General features: G+C 44.1%; 1 protein-coding gene across 1 annotated transcript in view; it reads left to right on the top strand.

Moving 5' to 3' along the window:
• LOC144103515 (anoctamin-4-like) overlaps positions 1-26755 on the top strand; it is a 46647-nt gene that overhangs the window by 19022 nt on the left and 870 nt on the right. The window contains exons 12-26 of the mRNA XM_077636213.1: positions 514-619; positions 4340-4400; positions 5743-5825; positions 7722-7784; positions 9168-9242; positions 10460-10618; positions 10712-10748; positions 11211-11322; positions 12211-12265; positions 13281-13375; positions 14258-14406; positions 16170-16322; positions 19245-19297; positions 22127-22311; positions 23394-23499. Coding sequence (XP_077492339.1) covers positions 514-619; positions 4340-4400; positions 5743-5825; positions 7722-7784; positions 9168-9242; positions 10460-10618; positions 10712-10748; positions 11211-11322; positions 12211-12265; positions 13281-13375; positions 14258-14406; positions 16170-16322; positions 19245-19297; positions 22127-22311; positions 23394-23499 — 1492 coding nt within the window. The remainder of the gene's footprint in view (positions 1-513; positions 620-4339; positions 4401-5742; positions 5826-7721; positions 7785-9167; positions 9243-10459; positions 10619-10711; positions 10749-11210; positions 11323-12210; positions 12266-13280; positions 13376-14257; positions 14407-16169; positions 16323-19244; positions 19298-22126; positions 22312-23393; positions 23500-26755) is intronic.

Raw genomic sequence — 26755 nt, 5'->3', positions numbered from 1 at the left:
TCTAGTAATATAAACCACCGTATTCTTATAATTTTATGTCTTAGTCCAGCAGTTGTTATCACTTTTTTTAAAAGCTAGCTTCATTATTCGTTTTTTCTCCTCTCCATATCAGACCTCATGCCGTCTTATAACAGGATCACCTTCACTATATGGAACTTCTCTCCGCGATAAGCTTCTCTATGGACGACTTGTTTTTCAATTCAATCAGTGGAACAGATAGTAAATGTTTCTTTCTTATTCGTGCTCATATTTCGTTCCTGCGGCCAATTGGTCTCTAACAAAACATTTTTTCTCCTTCATTGATTGGCAGTCGCCGTATAATCAGTTTCGAAACATTGTTCGTGCGTTTTCCTTCTCTTTTTACTTTACACGCATGGTAGGAGACTGTGTCATTAAGGCGTCTTCCTCTCAGTTTGTTAAGAAAAACGCACTCATTCTCAAGCATGATGGCCTTAGAAAGCCGTGAAAAAAATCTGCAGTATAAAGGTCTTAGTTCCTTTTTTCCCCTTACAGAGTTGAGATCTGTGACCGCAACATAGCCGGAAACATCATCATGTGCCCTGCGTGTAACAAGACCTGCCCCTACGATTATCTTCGCAACCAATGCACCTTTAGCATGGTAAGTGATTTTATCATGCGCATGTAGAAAGCTTCCAGTAACCTTTCATGGCGTTCACAATTCGGTAATGTAAATTAGAATTCTTACATTATCGTTTACGGTTCATGTTACCCGCAGGTCTTCTGCTCAAATCAAGCTCCGCGTTCTATCTTTCATCGATGAATGGCTTTCGAATTATAGACCAAAGTGCGGGATCTCTCAATGCTTAAGTATTCTTGGCTATCATTCGGTCGGTTCATCTGTAGCAAACCGCCCAAGAAATGCGCGGATGCTAGTTCGGCTCCGGAGTTTTATTGGAACAACGCAACCCTGAACTCACCCGCCGCGATGGATCCATGATTTTGGCTATCTACTGCTGATCACAAAGTCCTGGCGTTGTTAGTGGCATATTTGCATTTCGCCTTTTTCGAAATGCACAATCGCTAGTATGCCGTGCACGTCAGTGGTCGTTAAGGGACCCCTGGTGTTCTAACTTAATCCAGAGCCCTTCCTTGAACGCTGCGGGTCCCTTGTCGTCGTTACACCCCACATACCATAAGCAGCAGGAAAACTCCTCAGTTCACTGCTTCGTCGTTTATTAGTTGAGGAAGTAACCATTAAACATGCCAAGAAATTCTAAACGAATGTATTTTTGAACAGGAAACCATTTTTGGGCCCAATTTCTTCATATAATGTAAGATTTCACTATAACAATCAACATATCTGCAGTTCACCCAACGGCGGTCTTGAATTCTTTGTTCCATTAACGTTTTTGCCGTCGTCGAAAGCGTTCCCCATTGCTTTTCTACGCGAGTTTTAACTGTTTTATGCGGCACGTGGCAACACTTCAAAAGAAAGATTTTGCCCCACATCAGAAGAATGGACCGTTGCTTTCAATATTACCGTAGAAGTATCGTACAATTTTCCAATTTGTAAAATTTTTGTCCGAAATTTCTAGACATGGGGACCAAAAGCTACTGGTATTACTTATATTGCATGCCCACCATGACCATTACCATGACCATAACTAGACTGTCATAACAATGCCTTTCTGCCTGAAGTTCGCAAGATGTTAGACCTTTTCAGCGAAACTGTGTCTCCCCTGGTTTTGACGCACGAAGTACCAGAAAATGGCTTCATGCGCTTTCTCGAGTTACTTCTTTTTTCGCCGCAACATGTCTGCTGGATTTTCCAACCAAGGGGCAATAAGCCTATTCTCTGTTCTGCCATACGATTCCGCCCATTCAAAACTCGTCAAGCGAAACATAGTCCAGTCTGCTTTCAACAACGCGCTGACCAAATCCTCTGAGCACTGTCAAGAAAAGAGCTTTCAGAACCAGGTGCAAAGATTGCGTAATTCCGGATAACCCACCGTTGCTTCTAGTCTCGGTAGCTGAAAAAATGTTAAACAAAATGCAGTGTACAAACGTCCCCCCGTCGCATGCAAGAGAACGCAATAAGAAACTCGCCATTATTCCTTATGTACACCATGTTTCTCGCAACCTAAAAAGAATTGGACGAAAAGTAGGAGTGAGCGTTGTTTTTTCAGCCCCTCACCGCCTCTCTAGACTCTGCAGGAGAGTGAACGGTACCGGCGATAAAGTTCGCGAATGCACTGTTCGGCATCGTGATCACTGTAATCACAGCTAATCTTGGGTCACTGTATAAAAATGTGCGGATCGCCTTCCTTTGATATTAAATTTGTTAGTTCAGCGCACTGTGTGTCTCGTCCTCCTTTCGTCCGTCGTCTGCCAGCGATTCAGTGTTCACCTTAACTTTTATTACCACTGTTTATTATTCCGGCGCCTCAAATTTTTTAAAATTTACCACAAATTAGCCAAACCTACATTAATTGCCCCGTTCGGCGACCATGATTAGTACATCGCGATATGGCGCTTAGTTCCCCAATGAACGTTTCCACCACATGTAAATCTCGTACGCTGTTTGTTGACATCCGTTGTCACCAAAGCCTATAGCATTCACAAAGCAGAGACTTCCAATAGATGATGAGTAATTATTTACCAGCAGGCAACTGTCGCTTTGAGCATCATTCTCATGTGGAGGACCCTCACGTAGCCCTACCGCTTGTAACCTCAACAAAGCTGGTGAGGATACTAGGGACGAACAGACAGAGAACAATGCGTTTCAGCTGCTCACTGCCTGCGTGAACATGGTTCCAATGAGAGGCGTCTTCGATCACTGATGCCTCAAATCCATGTATTAAGAAGAGGGTAACGAATTTATGACAAGCAGCAGTGAGAAGGACCTAGACGTAAGGAAGAGATATGGTGCTGTGGGCATGTATGTATCTTTTATATCTAGGTCTTTTGAACTTTGCGTAAAGTTACAGTGCGGACGAAACTAAGCTGGCCTGTATCGACAAGATAACGCAACCTAATTACTCAGAGACAACTCTCACCGAAAACGGAGCTTTTATCATCAAGCAATGTCCAAAAATCTAAATACCAGTGTCATCATCACAGGCCGATTTGGCAAGAAAATTTATGGGCCAACACCTATTTTTCTTATTTTCGGTATAGTGTATCCTGGAGGCCCCACCACTATACCAATCATTCCTCTCAAAACGGTGGCAACCCGTCCTTTTGAGAAAGGACGTCACGAGTTGAATCCATCGGCGGGAAAATTTCAAATCTAAATTTCCCGCTTATAAACGCGTCTTTTGCCGGCGGACATACTTCAACCTAACCCAAAACAGCTAGCGAACTAATTTTTACTGCAAACACTTGCATAGTTTTCCACACTGCGCCTTTAATAATTTAATTCATGGTAAGAAAAGACTGCTTTTTGGCCTACCCGACCTTCTTCTGTATACCCTTGTCTACAGAGGTGTTTCGGAAACTTGCTTTTGGCGAATGCCGGCGCAGCGTAAAAATTACCCGATGAGCGTGCATTCAACTGAAGTGTTCTCATCATAAGGATAGATGCTTGCTATTCTTGATTCAGCTGAAAAACGTAGCGCAAAATAAATGGCGGTGGTTTAGCTTTGGTTAAACCTGTAGTGGCGCGGTAGCTACTGATGGTGGAGTGGACTCGCTCAGTCGATTTGCAAAGTCGGTCTTTCGCCGATCCGTTTTGCTGGGCGTTCATTCTTCATATTCGCCCCACTTGACACGGCGCATGCGCACAGCTGTTGCAGCTCGGCTTGGCCGGCGCGCCGCGCCGCCGGCAGCAGCTGCTGCTCCGCACCACGTGACCAACCACGTGACCAGCCACGGCGCGCGCCGCCGGCAGCTGCTCCGCACCACGTGCCGCCGCCCCGTTGAAGGCTCTAAATGCTACCGTAATGTAGCTGACGCAACAAAAATAAGACAAAGTCTGAGAAAGACACACACACAGCGCTGTGCGTGCCCGTCTTTCTCAGTGCTTATCTTTTTTTAGCTTTCTTTTTCCCTACTTCTCATTTTCATGCATATCCCGATTTTTTTTTAAGTCAGAGGTGGGTGTGTATATTTTTAAAACCGAATGACCGATTCAGTTTATTTTTACAGCGCTCCCATAGTTCAATCTTCATTGTGTGTAGCCAAAAACTTATATGGCAATTCAAGTACACACTTGAGAAGTGCCTGCACGCTTCCTTTACTTATATGATCTGCTTATTGATGAAAGAAGAGGTAGAGAATTGTGCGGGGCGGTTAGAGTAACCGAAGAATGATCCACCGGCATATTTCTCGAGACACTCGCCACATGACTAAAAACCATGGCATTCTGTTTCCGTTGCAGATCGTGTACATCGTAGACAATGCGGCGACCGCTGCATTTTCAGTATTTATGGCACTCTGGGGTAAGTGCTTTATCTAGTGCTTTTGGTTCGTCGAAGAATCGATCAGCATCTCTAATATCAGCTCGCACAAGCCAGGATAACTGCAATACAGCCAACGTATTAAAAGATAAGGTGTTCTCTTTAAATTTGTTCGTGCCTTGTGCAATAAAATTTAAGTGCTTTGCTTTGTTCCAGACAAAGCAAGTATTCTTATGCTGCTGGTAAAAAGAAATGGAAAAGTGCGCAAGAGCCCAAAAAATCATCGCAATAAACGATACACACGACAATAACATACACTGCTCGAAATTGCCTTACATGAGAAGTGATGCAAGCACGCGGTAGACCGTACTTGCATGCGGCGCCTTCTTCATTTTTGTCACCGACAGTTTGAGAAAACTAAGGCAGAAACCAAGGTGGCTGCCTTAGTTTTCTAAAGCTCACGTTGTTAGTATGACCTTTACCACATTTATTCGTCTTCATGCGTCTTTGTCTAGTTAAATGCTCCTTTTCCAGCTAAACACCCTAGGAGCAGAAGTGAAATGTGCGCTTCACGTTCATGGCTGCGATAGTTACTGTTACTGCCGTTGTCTCGAACGTAAATGCTCGAGATTCTTTATTAACAGCGTCAATACTGGCGCACCAGCTACAATAGTGCAAACCAACCCAAGAAAAGATGTGTTAGACGGCAGGATAAGACCTATCTTGCAATCTACATTTATTTCAATTAACTTTCCAGACACCCTCTTCACCAAGAAGGAGCGTAAACATAAAATTATAGTAAAGAAAAACCAGGGGTTGCTTTTGGGGCATGTTCCCTGGCTTAGTACGCATAACCGCCGTTCTAAATCTGATGAAGGTGACCTCTATTCTCGTCCACGCTTCTCTATACTCTGGGTTTGAACAGATGAAAATGAAAGTCCTATAACAAAAACCCTTGGCCTTTTTATAAACATTTGACAAAGTATCTTCAGCGTGGTTAGTATTCTGTCCTTTGCCTAGGTCTATGTTTCGTTTTCGCAATGCAATATAACAAAATGTGAAGTAATCTTCGCAGCTTTATATGAACTGGATGTATGGATGTTGTCTGTGTTCAGAAAGACAGTGTTTATTCCTCCTATCAAACTGTAACAAACTTCAAGATCATTTGGTCGCGCCTTGCATCACTCATATGTAAGATTCTTAAGGACTGCTTTCACAGAATAAAGGGACTGTAATTATTTTGCGAACGTGGCGCGACTTCACTTTTGGTCATTTACGCTAGATCCATACGAGCAATATCAGACATCATGCCTGACTGCGGAAGAAACGTGGAAACACGGCACAAAAGAGAGCCTGGCTTTCACACTGTTTGCATCCTCCGCAGCTACCTTATTCATGGAGCTCTGGAAGCGTCGGCAGTGCGTTCTTGGCTTGCAGTGGAATCTCGCACACATCGACACTCTCACGGTGAGAGCGATGATAATATACTAGACTCTTTTTTATCTTTTGTGCAAAATAACTATGGCATTCGTGGGAGCGACAGAAAGCTAAGTACGGGGTTGTCGGGCTGCTTTTAGAAGTTTTTCTGCTTGCCCTCAACTCTGAATCATTAGTTTTACAAATGGACTGCAGAGTCTCAAAGGACGCATTTGCTAAGTGATATCCAGTTCCAAGCACTGAAAGATAGTTGTCGTTTTATAAAAAAAAAATATCTTTCCAACCCTATCCAGCAGCTGTCAGCGTTAAAGAAGTGCTATCTACTGTGTATTCTTGCTCGAAATTAAGCTTGCGATGCTATTAGAAGAGCGCAGTAACAAAACAAAATATAGTTAGATCCCTGCAACTTAGCGTAAAGGGTTGCTATGGTCAAAGAGATGAAAGTCTTAAGTATCTCTTATTACTAGTGCTATTCTTGTCTCGCAATTGTACTGGAGGGCTTACACTGGGAAAGCTTGCAAACACGGTCAGGCAGTCAGAGACTGCTTCAAATTTATTCTGATGACGAGAAGTCCACGCTTATTGAATGCGCTTTGAATATTGTTCTCAGGCAGGGCAAGTACAAGACGAGCAAGACTTTAGGAATGCAGTGAAACAGACATGCTTAAGAGGCTACTCTGCACTACTTGTCGCCAATTATCTGTTCAAAATCAGTGCTCACCGATTTCCTTACAAAATAAAAATGAATGGTCATTGTTACGAGGTAGCTATTCAATCGTTTTGGAATTGATTTCTTGCTTTCAAAGTGGTGTTCCTGTTATCAGTGTAGCTTCCTCAGCAACACTTGACCTTTGCAACAAAATAAAATTTTGCTCCAATCTACGCTGTGAAGGTGGTTCGACAGCGAAGCTGTAAAACGACGCCCAATTACCCATTGCGACGTCACTTGAAAATACACACACGTACGTAGTTCTACAAAGAGTGAAACCACAGACAAGTGAAATGTGCTTGAGCTATATGCTGTATGTCTGATTTAAAAGCAGATATGCTGTTTGCATTCAGTTTTTATCCTGGCGTTTTATTTTTTTTGCTTACGACAACGACAGGAAAACGCAACCGCAATCTTTATCGTGGGAAACAGACGTGGGGAGAAAGAACGTGCTTCGCATTGTTCGCAGACGCCGTTATCATGCATTATGCGGTTTGCACTTGACACGAGCGCATCGAATGACGTCAACCCCTTTCGAAGCAGCTGCAAACCTAATGTTCACCGGAAAGCGTAGTAGGAATTGTCGGCACCGCGCGCCGTAAATATTCCTAACCTTACACCGCGGTTTGGGTGTCCACCGTGATATGTCAGACAGGCGTCATTACCCTTCCTTAAAGCCAGTTTTCTTTTAATTTTACTTCCCTTATGGCGCGGTTCTGGTGTGCGCCAAGATATGTTTCCTTTCCTTAAATTGTCCAACGGCTAAGGCATCGCGCCGAGCAGACGATGGCGTTCCGTGTGGATTTTTTGGCAACACTGCAACACGCTGTCGCGTCCCGTTTTTTGTTTACGACAACGACAAGAAAATTTCCTTGGACGGTAAAGGTTTACAGCTTCACTGTAAAACATTTTGCAAGGATATCGGTAGGAGCATTTCTCCGGGGTTCATGCAATCGTCGATTGGAGTAGTAATAAAATTTACAGCTCTGAGTTGTAGCAGTTAACGCGCAACGAGGATGTGAAGCGTTTGGGCTGTGAGTGTTACTTCTCGGGCGTAATCAAATGTAATATTAGGCGTATCTCCATAACCTGTGTGGGCACAGGAACGAGCAACCTGTCTTAAAGGGATGTTGCGGCGCCGCTATCGTTCTCCTTTCTTCGGCTTGTTGTAGGCTGACCGTTCTGAGATCTTTATTCACTGTCTTATTCTTTTGCAGGACGTTGTGTATCCGGAGTACGAAGCCAGAGCCACCGTATACAGGTTAAATCCGGTGACTATGGTGAGATGCTTTTTCGAAAAAATACAGCGCTTGAAAACAATAATGACGGATGTCATGACTGACACTATTTAATGGGATCAAATATATTATCGTTGTAAGGAATTTGGGACATCTCCTGGCTAGCTTCGCTGAGCCTTGTAGCCTCTAGAACCTGAATGGAAGATGTCGCGCCTTTTTTGGAGCAAATAATATCGAAAAGAAAGACTGGCTTTCCCACGAAGTTTATGTTCTAGGTTACCTTCCGCAGGCGTCAAAAGACGTGGCATCTCACTTCCTCGCTGAACATTTGTTCCCAAACCTATCAAAATTTCCATAATTGGTGGCTATAAATACGACCAAAATTTAGAGATATCTCGATTAAAAAACACCTCTTTTAAAGGGTACACATCTGCAATTACGTTTTTTCAGCGATTTCAAGTAAAACAGATTGTGCTTTGTACTGCTAGATGCTGTTTTTGTCAAAAGAAAAAGAAAAATTTTCCGAAAATCACATTGTCGCAATGCCGTTAGGACATTTCATGCCGTTGACGTATAAGCCTATGCGTCTACGTAACCGTGTATGTCGCGACGTAATTGAGTGTTCTAACGGTACACCACACAGATAAAAATAAATCGCAGATCAAGCCTTCACCAGCGCTCTATTTTTTTTTTCAGAAATAGAAAGCATGTTAGTTTTTTCTCATACGTCATGCAGTGCCCAAAAAGTGAACAAGACCGCGGTTCCGAATGCCTGGCAAAGGCCATTATTAGCACCTTTTCCTGCGATTAGAAGAAAATGGCATTCATTGGCTGCACAAAACACACGAGCAGTTGTCGCATATTTGCTGTAAAACATTCGAAGTTTATTCTCAATCTGTTTATTGGCCTCTCCTGATCAAATGTCCCTAAAGAAAATGCTTTAGTTTTTATATTTTTACGTGAACTTTTATTAACAACACATTTTTGTAGCCGCAACGTATTTTTTAGTACAGTGCAATAATTCTTAACGACAAAAGTACCAAAACTTACTACAGTATTAGGGAAACTGTTGGATTACTACAGAAAAATCTATTACCACAAAAGGACAAAATATTTTGCCGTATTCTTCGCACAATTGAACTGTCTCTTTCTGGTGGGTAGAGTGTGCGCCTCGGACAAACAGTGAAATGTTTTGATTGCCGAAATCAAATCATCCGCTGAGCACTCACTTCGCGAGACCCAAGAAGTGTCATCGCTGGAAGCAAACAGCCACATTGTTAAATTAGGCGCCCTCAATATACAACACGTTCAGCCCATCGCAACAGCATTGAGGGTTCGTTTTCTTAGAATGCATTATCTCGTGCTCTATATCACCCCGCAGCACGGTTTCGTTGGTTGGTGTAACATCTTTTTTCTTTTTTACAGACGTACGAGCCATACGTGCCTTTCTGGGAGAAGGTCGCGAGAATATCGGGAGCCAATTCCGTTGTTTTGCTAATGGTTGGTATATCACACGCTGAAAAGTTCAAGTGAATGGTGTCTTTTTCGTTGGAAAAACTACAATCGCAAGCAGATTTAAATGTGCCTTAGTGAAGTGACTTTAAGGATAATTTGTTCTCTTAAAACAGATCTCGCAGGCGTGAAGCGGCCGCTGTAACACAAGTACATAAATATCAATGTCAGAGCTGTGTTCAGGAGCCAATACTGTTGAAACCACTCAGTATTTAAGATTTTATCCGATGCCAGAATTTATTTTTTTATGTTACGAAAACGGTTTGCTGACTACGGACAACCGCTGCGAATGTCGGTGGCGCTGCTGAACACGCTGAAGACTGCGATAACAATAGCAGAATTTGGTTTATTTATCTTTAAGCTATAAAATAATTAAACTTTAAACTTACCAATGGTTAGCACTATAAATAAGAATGCGCAAACAGTCCCTTATGCTTTGCTTGCTTTCGGTATCTGTTGGCTTCCTTCCTATTCTGTAGAGCTGAGGTGGTGACAATTGATCGCTAATTTGCCTAACACGTGCACTAGAAATTTGGTCTCAGTCATTGAGGTGGTCTCTGGAATGGCCATAATTTATTAGGCTCTCAAAAATGCATTCATTGCTATTTGTCATATAAAATGCTGCGGCTTGCATTATGTATGCGCAGGTGTGCAAACGGCGTCAGAGCGTCCTGCTTTAGCTCTTGAGCTTCCGGGAGAATTGTTTACCAGGTTCTGTTCTTATCATTTACTCTCCTTATGGATTCTAAATATGGAAACAGCCTTTGTCTGCAATGAACCGGGAAAGAACTCGTAATATTCCCACTGTGTTTGTTAGCCGTAACTGAGAAATCACGTGGTTCTTCGATGCAGGTTTTGTCAATATTCTCTGTTCGGCACGAGCGTAGTCAATATAACCAGCCAATAATGTAAATTTTTCCTTGTTGCATGAAAAAGCTCACCGTAAACGTTTCCACTTCAAGATACCATGTGCTTAATAATGGTGGCCACTGGAAGCAGTCATTTTTTTACATCCATTTTTTATACTTAGCAGTTTTTCTGAACATTTCAAACGCTATTCGCGTTTCATGCGAAAGACAGAACACAAAATGCTTGCTTCTTGAGCATATTTTGAAGAAATGCCAGTGTCCCTACACCAGCTGATACTTAAGATGAATGGGCACAATCGGCGAGATCTCAACCTCTCGTCCTCCTTTACCTCGTAGCTGTGCCTGGTGGTGTGCTCGGTGTTCGCCATCATCAGCTACCGCATCATATCCGTGGGCTGGCTGTCGCGGAGTCCCCAGTGGCGCTCTCACGCCCACATAGCCACAGCGATCACCGCCTCGTTGCTTAACCTCGTCATCATACTGCTCATGAACAAGGTGCGTCATGAGCTCTTCCGTTATTCCCTCGGTGATTTCTCGTTTTACTAAAGAGCAGCTGCGATACATAACACTCTGTTGCTGATTTTACAGGTGTATCAACCCCTTGCAACGCGGTTAACTAAAATGGGTAGGTGCATGGAATTTTTCCCGCCTACAGGAACCATTTCGGGTTCCTGCTGTCGCTGCTTGGAGCCGTTAAGACTGATGTTTCGCTTTATTCAAAACCAATGTCGAATCTTCGCGTTAATCACAAAGCTACTGAACAGTCCTTAAAAGACCTCTAGTAACTAGGTGGTAGGCGTCAGCATATATTTACTACCGCTAAAAATCATAGTAAAAGAAAGAAAACTTTAAAGAAAGCTTGCAGCCTTAACTAAAGTCTTTAAGCCATACCTTCAATAATTAGTAATCTCTTTTCTATTATTTTTGTACATTTCAAACTGCGGCTTGTTCTCATACTACTAGTCAACGCTATAAAACATGCGTAAATATACTTACAACAATATCCTCATTTCTATTCATTTTTCTCCTCTTGCAACACTTGCAAAAAAAAAACTAATTTCTCATTTTGTTTTCTCTTTTTCTTCAGAGCGGCCAAGGACGCAACAAGAATATGAAGACAGCTTTACGCTGAAGATGTTCCTCTTCACTTTTCTTAATACGTATTCTTCGCTCATATACATTGCTTTCTTTAAAGGAAGGTGCGTTGACGAATCTGGAACCCTAAAATATCCATTCTGGGGAGCGTTTCCATCTTTGTATCGATTTCATGCCGCTTTTTTGCGGTGAAATTTCTTCTAAAAGCACCACCTATACTACATTTCAAGGCTATACAGCTAAGCGTTCACAAGCAACACGCCGGAAAACCTTCAACTTGGGAACAAGCATTCCTCGAATTTTTTTTTACCGTATTCATACAACCAGTGCTAAAATTCTTTTCCTTCTAGAAACTTGAGAGTGTACTCACGTCCTGAATATTAGGTGCTTTATGGCACGCACTACAACAAAGATCTAGCAGCGGTGCCTCAGTGATTAGCGTCCTCGGCTACTGAGCCGGGGTTCCCGGGTTCGAACCCGACCATGGCGGCCGCATTTCGATTGAGGCGAAACGCTAAGGCACCCGTGTGCTGTGCGATGTCAGTGCATGTTAAAAATCCCCAGGTGGTCTAAATCGTTTCGAAGCCCTCCGCTACGACACCTCTTTCTTCCTTTTCTCACTCCGACCTTCCTCCGTTCTCTTACGGCCACTGAGATGTGAACCAGTTTTAACGCCTTTCATTTCCTAAGCAGTTAAGATTGCCGTTATTGACTGCGACGTTGAGCGCTTCCCAATCCTAGCGACACAAAACAGGACCTTTCTTTTGCAACGAGGGGTACTTCGAAACCACGACACAAGTGTAAGGACCATTCACATTCACATAGCCTCTTTAATTTGGACTTAATGCACTTAATACCACTGTGCTAATGTTCACATCTGCCACTTTTGTGTTGATTATTGAGCCTGTCTGAACAGAGGTCCTGGAGAAAGGACAAGATACAGGACTAACCGAAGCGTTGCTAATGAAATGTGTTCTGTTTCTGTCACAAAGGTTCTCTGACCACCCTGGCCAGCAAGGAACGCTGCTTGGCTACACCTTGGACAAGGTATTTTCGCAAATTGTTCAACAACACCTGTTCGTTCTTAGTAATGCAGACGCTAAACCAATAATCGGCATTTGTAGCAACTTATCAGTTAGACGCAGCTGCACTTGTACGAGGTTAAAGCTTACTTTTCGCATGCGTCAACCTCAAACTATCTGGCTAATCGCTGTATGTTCTTCAGAACGGCAAAAGAAATTGTAGCACAGCACATGAAAATCACTGGCAGCTTTATAACACCTCTTTAGTCACATGACAACAAAAGCACAGTTTTTATAGCGCCCGTGTATGTGCCTGCATGTCCTCTAATGGTCTGTCCGACATGGATAACATTCCCATTGCCCACCACATTAACAAGATAGTTTTCTGATTCGACACCGTTAATTATAATTAACTGTGGAGGTAAAATTCTCTCCTCCCATCATGCATGGGCGTTCACCTACTGTTGGCTTAACTTCAGAGTCGCACACTCCGCCCATTCATGAGGAGCAAGCAAGTGACACTGTTTTCGATTGTTCACCGCGGATAAGGCTAGAAAACTTTAGAGTTTTCTGTTTTCCTTGTTGCACTCTAAGAGCTATTGATGGCACTTTCTTCTGGGGAAAGACCTCCATAATTGTTGATATCTGAGCCGTAAACTTCTACGTTGACTGGTTACCGGAGCAAAATTTTCCAAAGGTGGGCCTAATCTTTTCGCCACAACTTTCAGCATGTAAGAGAACTCTACAGATCTCCTAGAACACAATATTCCTTCGTCTGGGCAAACAGTTTACTTCTGTAAACTTTAACCAACTGGCTGAAGCTTTCCACACGCCCCTTGCGCGGTGTGCACTGTCAAAGAGTTCAGTGCTTCCTTCTGTATCTCTGCCGTAGCGGACACAAGTAGCTGGTTACTTTGTTTTGTAAATAAATAAATCAATTCTGCCGATGCTGCTCCTGCTTAACGATTAAACCTCTACGCACTACAATCTTGGTACCTCTCATTAACAAATGACCAATAGCTGGTGTGGCGCTTTTCCAGTGTGCAGGCGGCTGCTTATACGAGGTTTCTGTACAGTTGGCCATTGTCATGGTGGGAAAGCAGGTCGTCAACAACATCCAGGAGTTCGCGCAATTGTAAGACTCCTGAACGGTTTTATTGCTTTTGGTTAATTTTGTCTCGTTTTCTTCTGTGTATTTATTGACTAACTAGTGAAATAATCCTGGAATTTCCAACATGCAAACAGCGCCCGTTTCGACAGCCACCGTTTATTGCTTTAACCTCCCACTTTCTGTACGCTCAAATCCTTTCCCGTTTTTTGTTCACCAATAAAGCTAAAATCAATCTTCCTCTGCACACTCCGGTAAGTCTACTACCTGGTCTTTGCTTGCGTAACCTGTGCTGAAGGGCAAAAGGAAGGATGAATTGGGTGCATTTTGCATAATACATCCCCACTGCCATCAACTCATTATGACTATGACATACTATGTGTTGTGCAGTTTTACTGAATTTAACAAAAAGATGAACGCTGCTGCCTATTTACCACAATTGCTGCAGCTGAAAGTTGACTTTTGGATTTGCCCTAACCTTTTTTATTGTGGCGCTGTTACTGACATACGTGATGATTAAAGTGTCCTAAATGTCGCGACGAGGACGCCAGCTCCTGTATACTGGTGTTAAATGTTAACATTGTAAGGCATTAATTGCTTCCTAACAAGTTTATCTCGTTATCATCACAATATTTTCGTAAATAGCTATGTCGGCAGGGTAATCCAATATGTTGATTCCCTTTTACGCTGTCTTTGGCGCATTACTCCAAGAGGTGCCTTTGGGCCATTTACTGCCTTTGGTGCATTAATTCAAGAGGTGCCTTTGGGTCATTAGCTCCCAGACACTGCCGCTACAACTAGAATAAACATCTCCCACTAACGCTCTAGACAAATTGTTCAGTGCTGTATTGCCTTTCATGACAACTGTTGCCTCGATATTTGTTTCATCGGTTCTGTGGAAAAACGCAGGTTGGTCATGAACCGGTGGCGGTCTTGGCAGCGGAAGCGAATGACTCGAGGGAGCGCGAACATGAATGGTGCACTGGCCCGCTGGGAAGACGACTACGTGCTCACACCGTGGCGTACGATGTCCCTTTTCGACGAATATCTCGAAATGGGTACGAAATGTCCAGGGTATTTCTCTGTTCAAGTCATTGCCAGCAATGTTGTCACTAAAGTCGCCAGAATAGTCGCGAATTTGAGTTGAAGTAACTCGTGAGTACCAGTGAGCGAGCGTGCTTGAGTATACCCAATGCGTTTTAGTACCGAAGAGAGCACTACGTTTTGCAATGCGAAACGCAACGTTTGAATATTTTACTCTGACGGGTTCACATTATGTTGCGTGTTCTGCATGTTGCATGTCTGAAGCCCCAGAAAACACCAGTGGCTGTTTTTCGTACACGAATCTACGATGCACTGTCAAGGAAGTACTGGACACCATGTAATTTCTGCTTCTAAATGCCATGCGAGTACAACTGAGCTGTAGATCTAGTTTTTTCGCAGGCCTGTCAACTGCAATGAGAGAATTAACAGGTACTAAGTGAGCGCGTTTTCCCCATTCATGCTAACGTGCCCTACCTACACCAGTTTATATGCTGATGTGGTGAGCCGGAAAGCTTTCCCAGCCTATGCAATGTCTTGTAGGCACAAATAAGGTACTGTATCAGCATTTACAATGTCTTGTGGGCACCAATAAGTTACCGCAGTAGCTGGTATACAGTCTCCGGGGTATGCATATTTAAAAGTTCAAATTTTCTGCCCCGCGCACTACGTCGCATTTTTTCTCAATAACCAAATGTGGCATGAAAGTCCTAGCGCTAATTATACTAAAACGTTTTGTGATACCTGCGTTGTGAGCACACGTATATTTGTTTTCTGTGCTCGTGGCGCACACTACTCCTCCGAATGCCGACAACCTAAAATATGTTTTGCTAGCAAAAATAAGCAAACCGGATATGTATACAGTGGGTGTGAACTGCATACCGGAGATTACGGTATGCTTGATGACTCAATAAGAGTAGTTCGGTTAATCTATTAATCAGGACTCACGTGCGAACTGATAGTCGTCCTCTTCGCGGTAGAAGCAGAGATCGTTTCTTTGGCCATTTTAAAAGCAATCACTGAAAGACGAACCTTCGTTACCTGCCGCACCACTTCCAGCTTCATAACTGATTGGTCGAGCAGATTTGTGACATAGAGGCAGACATCCCAAAAATGACAATGTTAAGATAAAGAAGTGATCAAGAAAATTCAAACAGCGCTAGACAACTGTACCAGAAAGAGGAGGATATAAACGGCGCCGTGTTGGTCTCCTCCTCTTTCTGGCCCTGTTGTCTCGCGCTGTTTGAATCTTCTTGTCACCATGGAACACCAACTCGCCCAATCCTCCGTCCTTCCAAAGAAGTGATCGATGAGTCTCGACACGCTGCTCTACCACTTCTCGGCCGTCGTGAGGCACCTATAATGGTCGCTTGGCCTTTGTCACCCGCGTCTGTCGGTTCGTGCCCTCATCATGGCGAAGGTTAATGCAATGCGACCAACACAGCTGCGACCACTCTGAGTCCTTTGATAGGTTTTCTAAAAAAGGAAAGAGAGCGCTTTAAGCTCTCGTCACGTTCTTGGAACGGCTTACTGGTACCAGAAAGTGCGCATTTTAAAAGCAACCCATTTTGTATCACAAATGAAAGGAAAACGTAACGAATGCAGTAAACAATGCCGACCAGCTAAAGTCATTAGAACGGCTATGAAGGCAACCATCCGAGTAAACGCATTGCGAAGGTAATGGCGCATGCACGAGGGATTTGTCGCCGTTTCGCACGAACCTATCTATGTATTTTGTTTCACCCAACCACCCTAGCATATCTACCCTGTGTTCACGCAGCCGTGCAATTCGGATTCGTCACCCTGTTCGTGGCCGCGTTCCCGCTAGCGCCGCTGTTCGCGCTCCTCAACAACATTGTGGAGATTCGCCTGGACGCTTACAAGTACACGTCGCAGTTGCGCAGGCCCCTCGCTGAGAGGGTGTCCAACATCGGTGAGCAGTAGCCAGTACTAATCAACTGCACATTCAATACTCTCGGAGCATTTTAGGGCAGCGGCAGCGTGCCTTCAACTTCCATGCCTTTTCAGACCGCATGGCTCGCTTAATGTGCTACGTTAACTGCCCTTCTCTTGCTTTCACGTCAGGTAGCGGTGTTAGGGTGGTCTTTTTATGATGACGGTTTTACTGGCCGAACGGTAGCTTGTCCAAAAGTACCACAGCTAAGCTAATTTCTCCTTTTCTTTCCTTTTCTTTCTGCTCGAAATACTTTAAGTTCTGCTTTTATACTTCTTTAACCACATTTCAATACAGTGTCAAAGCTCCAAGGTCGGCCCTCAGTGTTATAAGAATATCATCACACAGAACTTCTACAGAGATGTAGAAAGTGAATAACTTAACATACGCCTGGAATAGACCTGAGACTACAAATAAATGAAGGACACTCCCGTGCACATGCTGCCTCGTTCGACAAGCGACCCAGAAATTCTTCACGAAACTTTTGCAAAAGTGATGAACTGCGCCTCAAGTGGTGACAAATGTTTCCTGCGTTGATCTTCTTTATGGTACGTTAAGGCGCCTTCAAGTACTGCAGCTAATTACAGGAGAAGGCACAAAGTGCCCACAGAGCCAGCGTAGCGCACCGATACTGCAGGCATTTGTAACACAGCGTACATCTTCTGATGGAAAACGTGTGCATGAACGTGGCTGGGTTGTGTTAAGTCAGCCTTACAGGTTAGACTTTTTCTCGTGAACGCCGCAGAAAGGGGTCAATGAGTCGTGGATTACGGTTTAGTTTGCCCACCTTGGAAAGTTGGGGTCTTGGCCCGGTGGATTAGACAGGAGGCACGCTTCTAAATGGTTTCAAGCGGATCTAATTATCAGTTGAAAAGAAGATTAATAGCGGCCCGTTTTGTAGTGTTGCGCCGTGGAGCTTTCGAGACAGCGACAGCATGATGACAGGGGTTTACAGCGCAGACAGAGAAACACAGGAAGAAACGAAGTGACAGAACAGAGTGAAACACAGAAAGAAGCTTCGCTTCTTCCTGGGCTTTGTGTGCCTGCGCTGTAAACGCCTGTCAGTTTGCACCAACTAGCCTGCAAAAACGTTCTCGCAAGTGACAGCATCCCAATCTTGGACACTGCCTTTGCGCGCTTGCACTGCACTGCTGAATCCAGGGCGATGCTAAGACTGAGTAATACGGGCCTGCAAACTCCCGGCGGGTTCATCATGGTACTGTCGAGAATTCATGCGTAAAAATAGTCCTAATTAAGGATTCGTTCTATTTAAACACTTATAAATCAGTTTAAAGAAGGTGTGTTGCACGACTCAGCACTCGGTGCTTAATCAACATTTGAGAAACGTTCTCTTTCTTTCTTTTTTTTTTTAATACCACGAACCATCATTCTGTTGGTATCAGGTGACTTAAAAATTTATTTTGCCGTATTAGAACGCCCAGTGTTACTCAAAAAACAACACTCGGCTATCAAGGAAAGCAGCCGCTATGGTTAAGAATATAGATCGGATGGGCATGGGAGTAACATCGATGATTTCGCGCCACAATGAGCAATATTACCTCGATAGCTTGTTTAGTCCCACAGTTGTGAAAATGACATCGCTATCTGCACGCCGCAGTACTAACTTTTTCTTAAAATTCTGAACCATTTTAACGCCGCAGCGTTAAAGAGCTGGTGTCGGAAGAAATTCCAGGGTCGTCGGCGTCAGCTTCATTGACCATGAGGGAAAAAATCCACTAAATATCCCCGGACCAGCAACCCAAGAGACAGCAGGGCCAACTAGGTCACGTGACCTTGTGGCGTCATCGCAACCTGCCCACAGGATTGAATTCAAACTGGGCACCATGGCAGGTGGAAGTTAAATTAATGACTGGTTAATGAGAAGTAGCACGGGAAGAGCAACGTTCTTACAGTGACACCACCTACCATCACAAGGCGGTGGCGCATCGCTCAAACGCAGCACCATTTTGCCAGCAGTGGTATGAGAACTTCCAGAGATCGATGAATGTCAAGTAGAGAAAGTCCAATTCAGCATATATGAGCATTCACCCAATAGCTATTGCCTCATACTGTTATTGCGAAGCTTAAGTGTCCCCTACAACCTATAACGCGATACAGTTAAAGGCCTCGTTACCCAGAAAATCCGACGTCGGCGTTGTCGACGTTTAAGCAGCAAATCGGGTTTCGTAGGGTGGCCCATGTGGCCACCCTCCAGGGAATAGACATGGGTGGGTCACATAGGTCACGTGGCCTTGCGGCGTCATCACAACCTGCCAACCGGATTGTGGGAAAACTGACCACCATGGCAGGTGGCTGCTAAAGGAATGATTGATCGCTAAAGGTTGCTCGGAAAGAGCAAGTTGGGTCGCACAAGCCCCCGCCGGTGGCAGCATGCACTTGTCATCGCACGGCAGTGGGGAATTCCTAATCGCTGCATCCTTTGGGGAAGGAGTGGTGGAAAACTCCTAGCAACCAATGAATGTGAAGTCCAGAATGACCAGTTCCGCATATACGGGCAAGAACTCAATAACGCTATAGCGTCATATTCTTAAGGCGGAGTTCAAGTGTCTCCTATTTATTTTCGTCACCGACGCCAGAGAGCCCATACTTATATTCTTTTTTAGCCAAACAGATGAGTACACCGTTCAATCGCAGTGATAACCAGAACGCAATGCGGAACAACACTGAGGAGCAGCAACCTTTCAGCCCGAGCTATGCAATGGTTCAAAGCACTGATGCATCAGTCATTATTCTACGCACTTGGTTGCCCACTGCTATATGTCCTACTAGAGCGGGCTCTTGCGATCACGGCGCAGCGACCTTCTTCAGTGATTCGCATCTGTTGAGCGTTGCGCTCACAGATTTTGGTTTACTTTTCTTTTTCTCCGTTTTTCTGCACAGGAGCCTGGCAGGTCATCGTGAAGGGAGTGTCGATTTTCGCCGTTGTGTGCAACGTAAGTATGAGGCGAATATCGGTCGTAAAGTGGCCTTTATTATCCCTGAAGGGATTTTATTATTGTACTTGCTTCACATGTATGTTTAGGCCGTTGGCTGTGTGCAGGACATGAGGAGCTAGCCAAGCGATGAGTTCCTGTAGGGCATTCCTGTCGTCTTTTCTTTTTTTTTCTATTTGGAGATTTAAGAATCCGTACGCTGGACCGGAAAGAAATAAATTATCCTTTAATAGCTCGCGGAGAAAACGACGGTAAAAAATGCTGGGTTTTCAAACGGTCTTTGTTTTAAATACTTAAAAATGCGCACTGGTTTGAAGCGAAAATACGTATAAAACTTGATGATGATGATGACGATTATGAATTCTCATTGCGCAAGGACAGTTTCAACCCGAAAGCACCATGGCACAGGGTCACAGGCCCATTCCCGAAGCATTTCATTCCACATAAGTCGATCACCCAAGTTTACAAACCACTCTGTTCGAGCTTACCTGCCATTTATGTAGCTCTGAGACGACGCGCGGAAGATAGGTGCCTAAAAGATCATTTCATTTGTTGATCTGCAGCCCGCCTCCGCGCTCTTATCTTCCGAGTATCGGTGTGATAGGCATATGCCCCACCCCGATTCAAACGGCAGCCACAACAGCTGGTTCCACAATTCGAGCCTTTTCCCACTGCATTTCTAACCTCTTTCCATTTGATATCCTTCGCGCCTGCTTCGCATGTGCAGTAAAATGGAGAGAGCCCATCATATGGGAAGGCAACTGAAAAGAAACCAGCGAATAAATTCGTGTTTTCCTTTTTCATTTTCGCGATGCGCTGCTTTATACACGAGTCCTCAACCATGAATGCACCTGACGCTGTGGTTTACTCCGCTGCTTACTATTAGGTGCTGCACATGGCGACAAGTGAACGAATTCTGTTGTCCGAATGGGGTCCCACTACGAAGGGAATGACTTAGCAGGCTTTGAAGTAGTGGAGGAGCTGGTTCTGGAAGCATAAAAAGCCCGCTCTACCTCCGACGAAAGTCGGTACTTCATTGCATGTACGGTAGCACGAAAGACACACCAAAATGAAGAAAGGCACACATCACTCCGTTTTAAGCCGCTCTTGCCACGATTCGAGCGTGGTGTGTCAGAATAATCGGCAGCCGGAACACGCCGCCGATGTTACCTGTGCCAAATCACCCGGACCGATTCAGGAATTTGAACTCGTAAAGCACGGTATATGTGCCTCTTGGTTGCTTGGGCGAGCTTTTCCAATTTTGTTTACGTCCAAGTGACCTCGCAGCCCGTGGAGGCACAGCCGTTTACGTATCCTCTGACTCCGCAAAACCAAATATTGTTCTTTTGTCACACCATGTCCGAGGGCCCACCCGCGCCCCTCGTAGGCCTAAACGCGAAAGTTAGAGGACGATGGCTTAAAATGCGGTATTAGGATGACCTGTCCACTAAAGCTTTAAATATGAACACCGTACCGAAGAAAACTTTTCAAAGTTCTGCTAACTGTCCACTTCACAGAACACACCACCATGTGCCAACTTCCAGAAGATGACCAGTGGGTCATTGCCGAATTTTCGTCCTGAGTTTCGTGAACGGTAGAGCGAATGAATATTCGCAATACAACGACTGGTATCCTTCCCGGGACCGAAAATATCGGACAGAGAAGCATTACTTCGATGAAAGTCAATGCCGGCACTTCTGGAAGGAGGGATACATCGCATCAAATAACGGAGAACGAAAAAAAAGCTAATAAGACAACGCTGACTTTATATACTCCCCATGGTGTTTCTTTCTTGCATCAGGTCTTCTTCTTTAGCTCTGTTAATAGTTTCGATGCTCGCTATGCCCTCCCTCCTCTTCATACACAAAATGTGAATCGGCTTAGACCATTTGTTTCCACGCTGCAACAAACAAAAGGAGTTGAACCATTTGAACTTTCACAGCCTCCGAATTCATTTTTTTTTCAAAAAGCATAGATTGTGAGCTCTCAAAAAGCAGAGAAGCAAGAAAAATAACGGATAGATTGGTTGCATTCACTTTAATGCTCTTTTTTTATCGTTTTGTGTGGCTAGACCAATATTCCAGGGTATGATTTTTTTCCTGCTCTCTTTTTGTTAGAAAGGAACATGAAGCAAAATTGCCTTCCTCCTTTCCTCGGTTTAGATTCCTGTTTTGCACTCTCCTTTCTTTTGGCACGCACAGTCCCGGGCTCATCAACATCATGTTTACCTTAACACAGTGCTTCACTTTGCTTCAGCAGCAGCACTATTTGTACATTATCATTTAATCGCTGTTCAGTGTCAGCGGGATCACAGGAGCCGCCTTTTTGCCTAAGTGACGAAAGCAATAGTGTGGCATATATCAGGTTTTCCCTTACAATTATTTATTGTGTATGAAAAATTCATTGAACAAACGCTGTAGCATTCAAGTATCTAGGCCGTTACTATCAGAAAGAAAGCTGCTGTATCTGTGCTTTTCACTGGATTCAGAATTAATGGCTAGAGCTACCTCTTACGATTAGACATCAATATCCGGAAAGTTTTGATAAGGAGGTTTACCAAAAAAAAAGCTTCAAACTCAAAAGTCAGTACAAAGCTATATTCAAAAAAGGTAAACAAGATTAGCGGACACACTTTTGATTGATTCATAGATAAGTTGGTTAATTGACTGAGTGGCTGATTTTTGATCAATTGATTGATTGATTGATAGATCAATTGGTTGATTGACTGATTGATTGATTGATCGAGACATCGGTCGATAGATTGGTCGATTGATTGATTGATTCCAGCAAGTGCGTACGTAGAATGCAAGGTTGCGTATACATACGCAGGCTTTTCAGATCGCGTACACAAGTGACTTCATCCCGCGCTTCCTCTACCGCGTGCTGCATAGCCCCGACTACAGCCTGCGCGGGTTCATAAACTTCACGCTATCCTCCTTCGACACGAGCGACTTCGATAACGAGACGCGTCCTGACAACTCGACGCTGGATGGTGTCCCCGTACGCGAGTGCAGGTTGGTGACGTGGTCATGTGACGTACACTAATACAACCTCGACGAATACATGTCACCGTTCTGTATCCCTGTGTTCCTGTAGTCAGCGTAAAAAACCATCATTCGAGCACTGTCAGAATAAAAATGCCTTCAGTGCTTTCCTCGTCGTCTCAGCTTAAATAATGTCGACCAATGCGAAACGCAGTCTTGCACTCTGTGCACGAATAAGCCTTTATGGGAGTAAAAAAGGAGTAAGCTGTCTTCTAGCCCACACCCTTTCATAAAAGAGTGTGAGCTAGAGGTCAGCTTACTTCCCATTTTCTCCTTTCTGTCTAGAGTGTAGGTGCTGCATAAAAACAAATTTGTGTTAGGGAAGAAAATTTATGCTAAGTTGAAATAACGCTCGTGCCATGAACTTATCGTGTTTTTTTTTGTTTTTTGGACGAGTAACTGAAAGTTCTCGAACCATGTGCTGTGTTTTACGCTCATGGCGTAGTTGTTGAGTCTTTTTTCTTTGCATCTTCACGGTAATATATGCAAGTAACAGCGATAATTTGAATTTCTTTTTGGAAATTTACGGCCTGCAGAAACGCATTGTCAAAGTTAACTTGCTCCGTATATATCGCTGTCTCATGTAACGCCATTTTGCAAGCCCCTGCTCTTGTCTGCGCAGAAATAGGCATCTCTTTTCGTAAAAACAGTTTTACTTTCACGGAAGTGATTCCTTTACGCGTACCCGGTCGGGATGCTTGCAGGCTAACAGAATGAACTGAGCATACTATTTCTTTTTGCTTCGATAATTCGTGCTGTCGAATTTGCTCCAGCAGCTTCATTCACAACAATATTACAGAAAATTCAGGAAGCACTATTGTTTCCGGCTTTAGAACTGAATAATAGTTCAACAAAAAATTTCCGAAAAATTTGCAATCAATTATTTCTAAATATCTACTCTATGCACTGAAACCACAACAAGCTTTGTTTACTGGAGAACTAAATAGTTATCCACAAGCGAATTACGGAGTCCGCTTTACTTTTGCCCTTCGGTCGGCGTAGAATCGTGATTTTTATCGCGCCGCAAACAATTCGTGTTTTATTTTACTCAGGTACAAGGGCTTCCGTGAGCCTCCAGGCTCGAACAACGAATACCTGCCAACTCTCACCTACTGGCATATATTCGCCGCGAGGCTTATCTTTGTGGTCATCTTTGAGGTACGCATTCTTCTTTGCCTTTGATGTCGAAAAATTAACTTCTAGGGTGCACGTCATTGGGCGCATTGAAATACAACTAAAACAACTTTCGTTTCGCGACAGATTCATTCAATTTAGATATTTTTTAAGGAGAAGCTTAAACAAGCTATCCAGCACTTACGATATCAAGTAAATAGTAACTGTGAATAATTGTTACGCTAAATGACAACGAGGCTGCTTTCACTGGAGGGCTAGCTTCCATAGCCTACAAAATACCGCATATGAATTACAAGCGTAGCTGCCACAAACCACTTTTACAAATTTGTATCTGCGTAAAGGTTTTGTTTTTTTTTCTGGTCAATGGTCTGTTTTACTACTTGGACAGTTGCGTCAATGGCGCCTAGTTAATGCAGAAGTGATGTCTTGTTCGAAGTGCTAACAGTGTTCTGAAACCTGAGTGAACGTTTTTTCGAGAGGAATTTGAAACACAGAATAAATGTTTATTTGGAAAAAGGTGCCCGGAGCGGATTGTGGGTAAGGTCCTCAGTCCAGGATGCCAGTGGCTTCCGCCGACGCTTTGGCGATGGCGACCAGCACCTCCTGATCTTCCAGGGTGCCGCTGGCCAGCGTCACCTCCCACTGCTCCATCACCGCGTTGGGCGGCTTTAAGTGTTTTAAGGGGAATAGCGCCCTGTCTAGGTTCTTTTTTTTCAAGCCAAGTCTTTGCCCTGTTCTGATAATGTTCCAGGAATGATTTCTGGTTGCAGTTCATTCAGCTCTATGGACATTCTCAGCAAAACCGAGCTGGATGAACTGCAACCAGGAACCATTCATATAACGTTATCGTAACAGGGCAACGACTTGGACTCAAACCGGCACAGGCAGGGGGCTATTAACGACACATCTCCCTGCCTCTTAATTTTTCGCGTCTACGTCTTTGCGGTGCTCCGATAATGTTGGATCAACTAGCCCAAGTTTCTTATTTCTCCGCTTTTGTTGAAGAAACGTTCTAGCTTCCGTATTTTGTGACGCTTCATGTAAATTAACGTGTCTTTTTTTTTGCCACCGTTCTCAATAACCGCATAAATCGAAGAACTTTTGTAGCGATAGCTACATTACGGTAGCATTTTGAGCCTTCAGCGTGGCGGCGCCGCCACGCTGTGACGTGTTGGTCACGTGGTGCGGAGTAGCTGCCGGCCGCGCGGCGCCGTGGCTGATCACGTGATTCGTCACGTGGTTGGTCAGGTGACCAAGTTCCACTCGGCCAGCTGTAGCTATCGCGTCACTACATGATTAACCAAAGCTAGACCACCGCCAATTTTTTTTCTTCCTTGGAATACTCTATCGACTCACGTTCCTTTTCTGAAATGACGTGCGAAAGGGTGAAAGGTCGGATAGCATTATGCATGAAGTATTGCGGAACCACCATGAAAACAAGTGCGCATATCGAAGTACACAGGCGAGTACTGGATCAGGAATTAGAGTATTTAGGGCGAAAGTACTCATGCGCTCACCAACACCGATCAAGAATCTTGTTATCTTCAAATCTTATGTCATTGCCTAGCAATAGCGACACCATGTTAGCTTAAAAGAAGAATCAAACCAATATCCACGGCGGCCCAAGCAGATCACCTTCGCTGGGTATTGTGCGAGAGCACCAGGATATAGCTGCAGCCGAACACGCCTGGTGTTAGACTTCAACACACATTCACGCTGTATATTATGCAGTCTTCTTCCTCCATGAATACTGTCCACACTATAATCCATTTAGCCAACTTAAAACCTTGGCACTTTTTCTTTTTTAGCTTTTATAAGGTGCAAGATTTGTCCCTATCGCACATGCATACAAACAGTGAAATTGCACTCAGACTGACTAAGAATTTCATGACATCACTTTCAGGAGGTTTCAACTGTTAAGTTCGTAGCAAATAAAGGGGTTCGCAGCTGTACCAATGATTTCACACAAAGAGCTCAAATGTGGCACGTATCTTCGCCTGAGTCTTGCGGATGTATAAAATAATTTGCATTAGAATTTAAAACTGCTTCACGAAGTATTATGAGGCAGCTGACAGATGGAAAGGCTCAAATGCTAAAAAAATGTTTCAATTTTTTTCCCCGCTAAGATTGATGTCTGTCGAACTAGACACCCGAGCTTGCAAAAACACACAGAACGCATGGTAGGCCTATTAGCGAAATATAAATATACATTGAGTGACTTGTTTTATACTCAGGTAGTATTCAGCACGCAAAAAATGGTACGTAGGTGCATAGTTTTTCGTTTGCCTGCGTTTGAAACAGCTGGGACTCTTGTGTCCTCCTGTTCCACAAAGGGTTAAAGGGCGCTAACCAGATAACTAAATAAGCTTGCACATTAGGCACAACCGGAAAAAAACAACCGACTGAAGAGGTTAGTGTGCGCTATTTTGTCTGAAACACATTGCGCACTTTGAGCATGCACAGGCAAACCAAACTGGTCTCAGGACCATCGGTGAAATCTATCCCAATTTTTCGTTAGCTATTTTTTCGTTAACGGAGATCACCCTGGGACCAGAAGGCACCGAAACATGCAAGGAAGAATGGCGCCATGCATCATTACAGCGGCGAAGCGCAAAAGTGGCACGGTGTTAATGTAGTTAAACCGAATAGAGGGGCGAAAGCATATGTTTAGCCTTATTGGCTCATGGTCTTGCTTTGCTGGGTTGGCACGCCTGGCGACGATATTAGTTCAATAGTAGTGTTAGTCGATGAAGCCGACGATGTGCATTGCACAGCGTGACGTGTGTTGCATTTTAACACGTGGCGTGATCAGCTGCTGCTGATAATGATAGTGATTTTTATGGCTCAAGGACATTTGTAGCCAAAGAGCGCCATGGAACAAGGTATTTTCTGATTTCTTAAAGGTCAAAGACCCATCTTCCAAGTTTTTACTCTGATTAAGCCGAGCACCAGGCCGGGGAAAGCTTGTACCCATTGTATCACCGGGGGGTACCCGGTGGCACTGGCGATCAAACGACGCACCTCCTGGATGCGAAGCGGATGCTCGTCCACTAGGCCACCGCTCAGGGGCGGGATCAGCTGCGGCGATAGCATAGAACTCTAGTGTAGCGACCAGCGAAGCTGATTTGTTCCTGTCGCCACTGGTTCGAAACCCAGGTGTGGCAATATTTATTTTATTTCTGCAGAGGCTGTTGGTACGCTATGTTTCGCCAAGGTGACTCTCAAAGTCAAGCTTCACACAAAATCGGTGACCTGGTTAGACTTCGTGGTGTCTTGCTTT

This window comes from Amblyomma americanum, chromosome 9 (genome assembly GCF_052857255.1).
Source record: "Amblyomma americanum isolate KBUSLIRL-KWMA chromosome 9, ASM5285725v1, whole genome shotgun sequence".
Classification (NCBI taxonomy): domain Eukaryota; kingdom Metazoa; phylum Arthropoda; class Arachnida; order Ixodida; family Ixodidae; genus Amblyomma; species Amblyomma americanum.
This window is presented reverse-complemented; position numbering and strand designations above follow the sequence as displayed.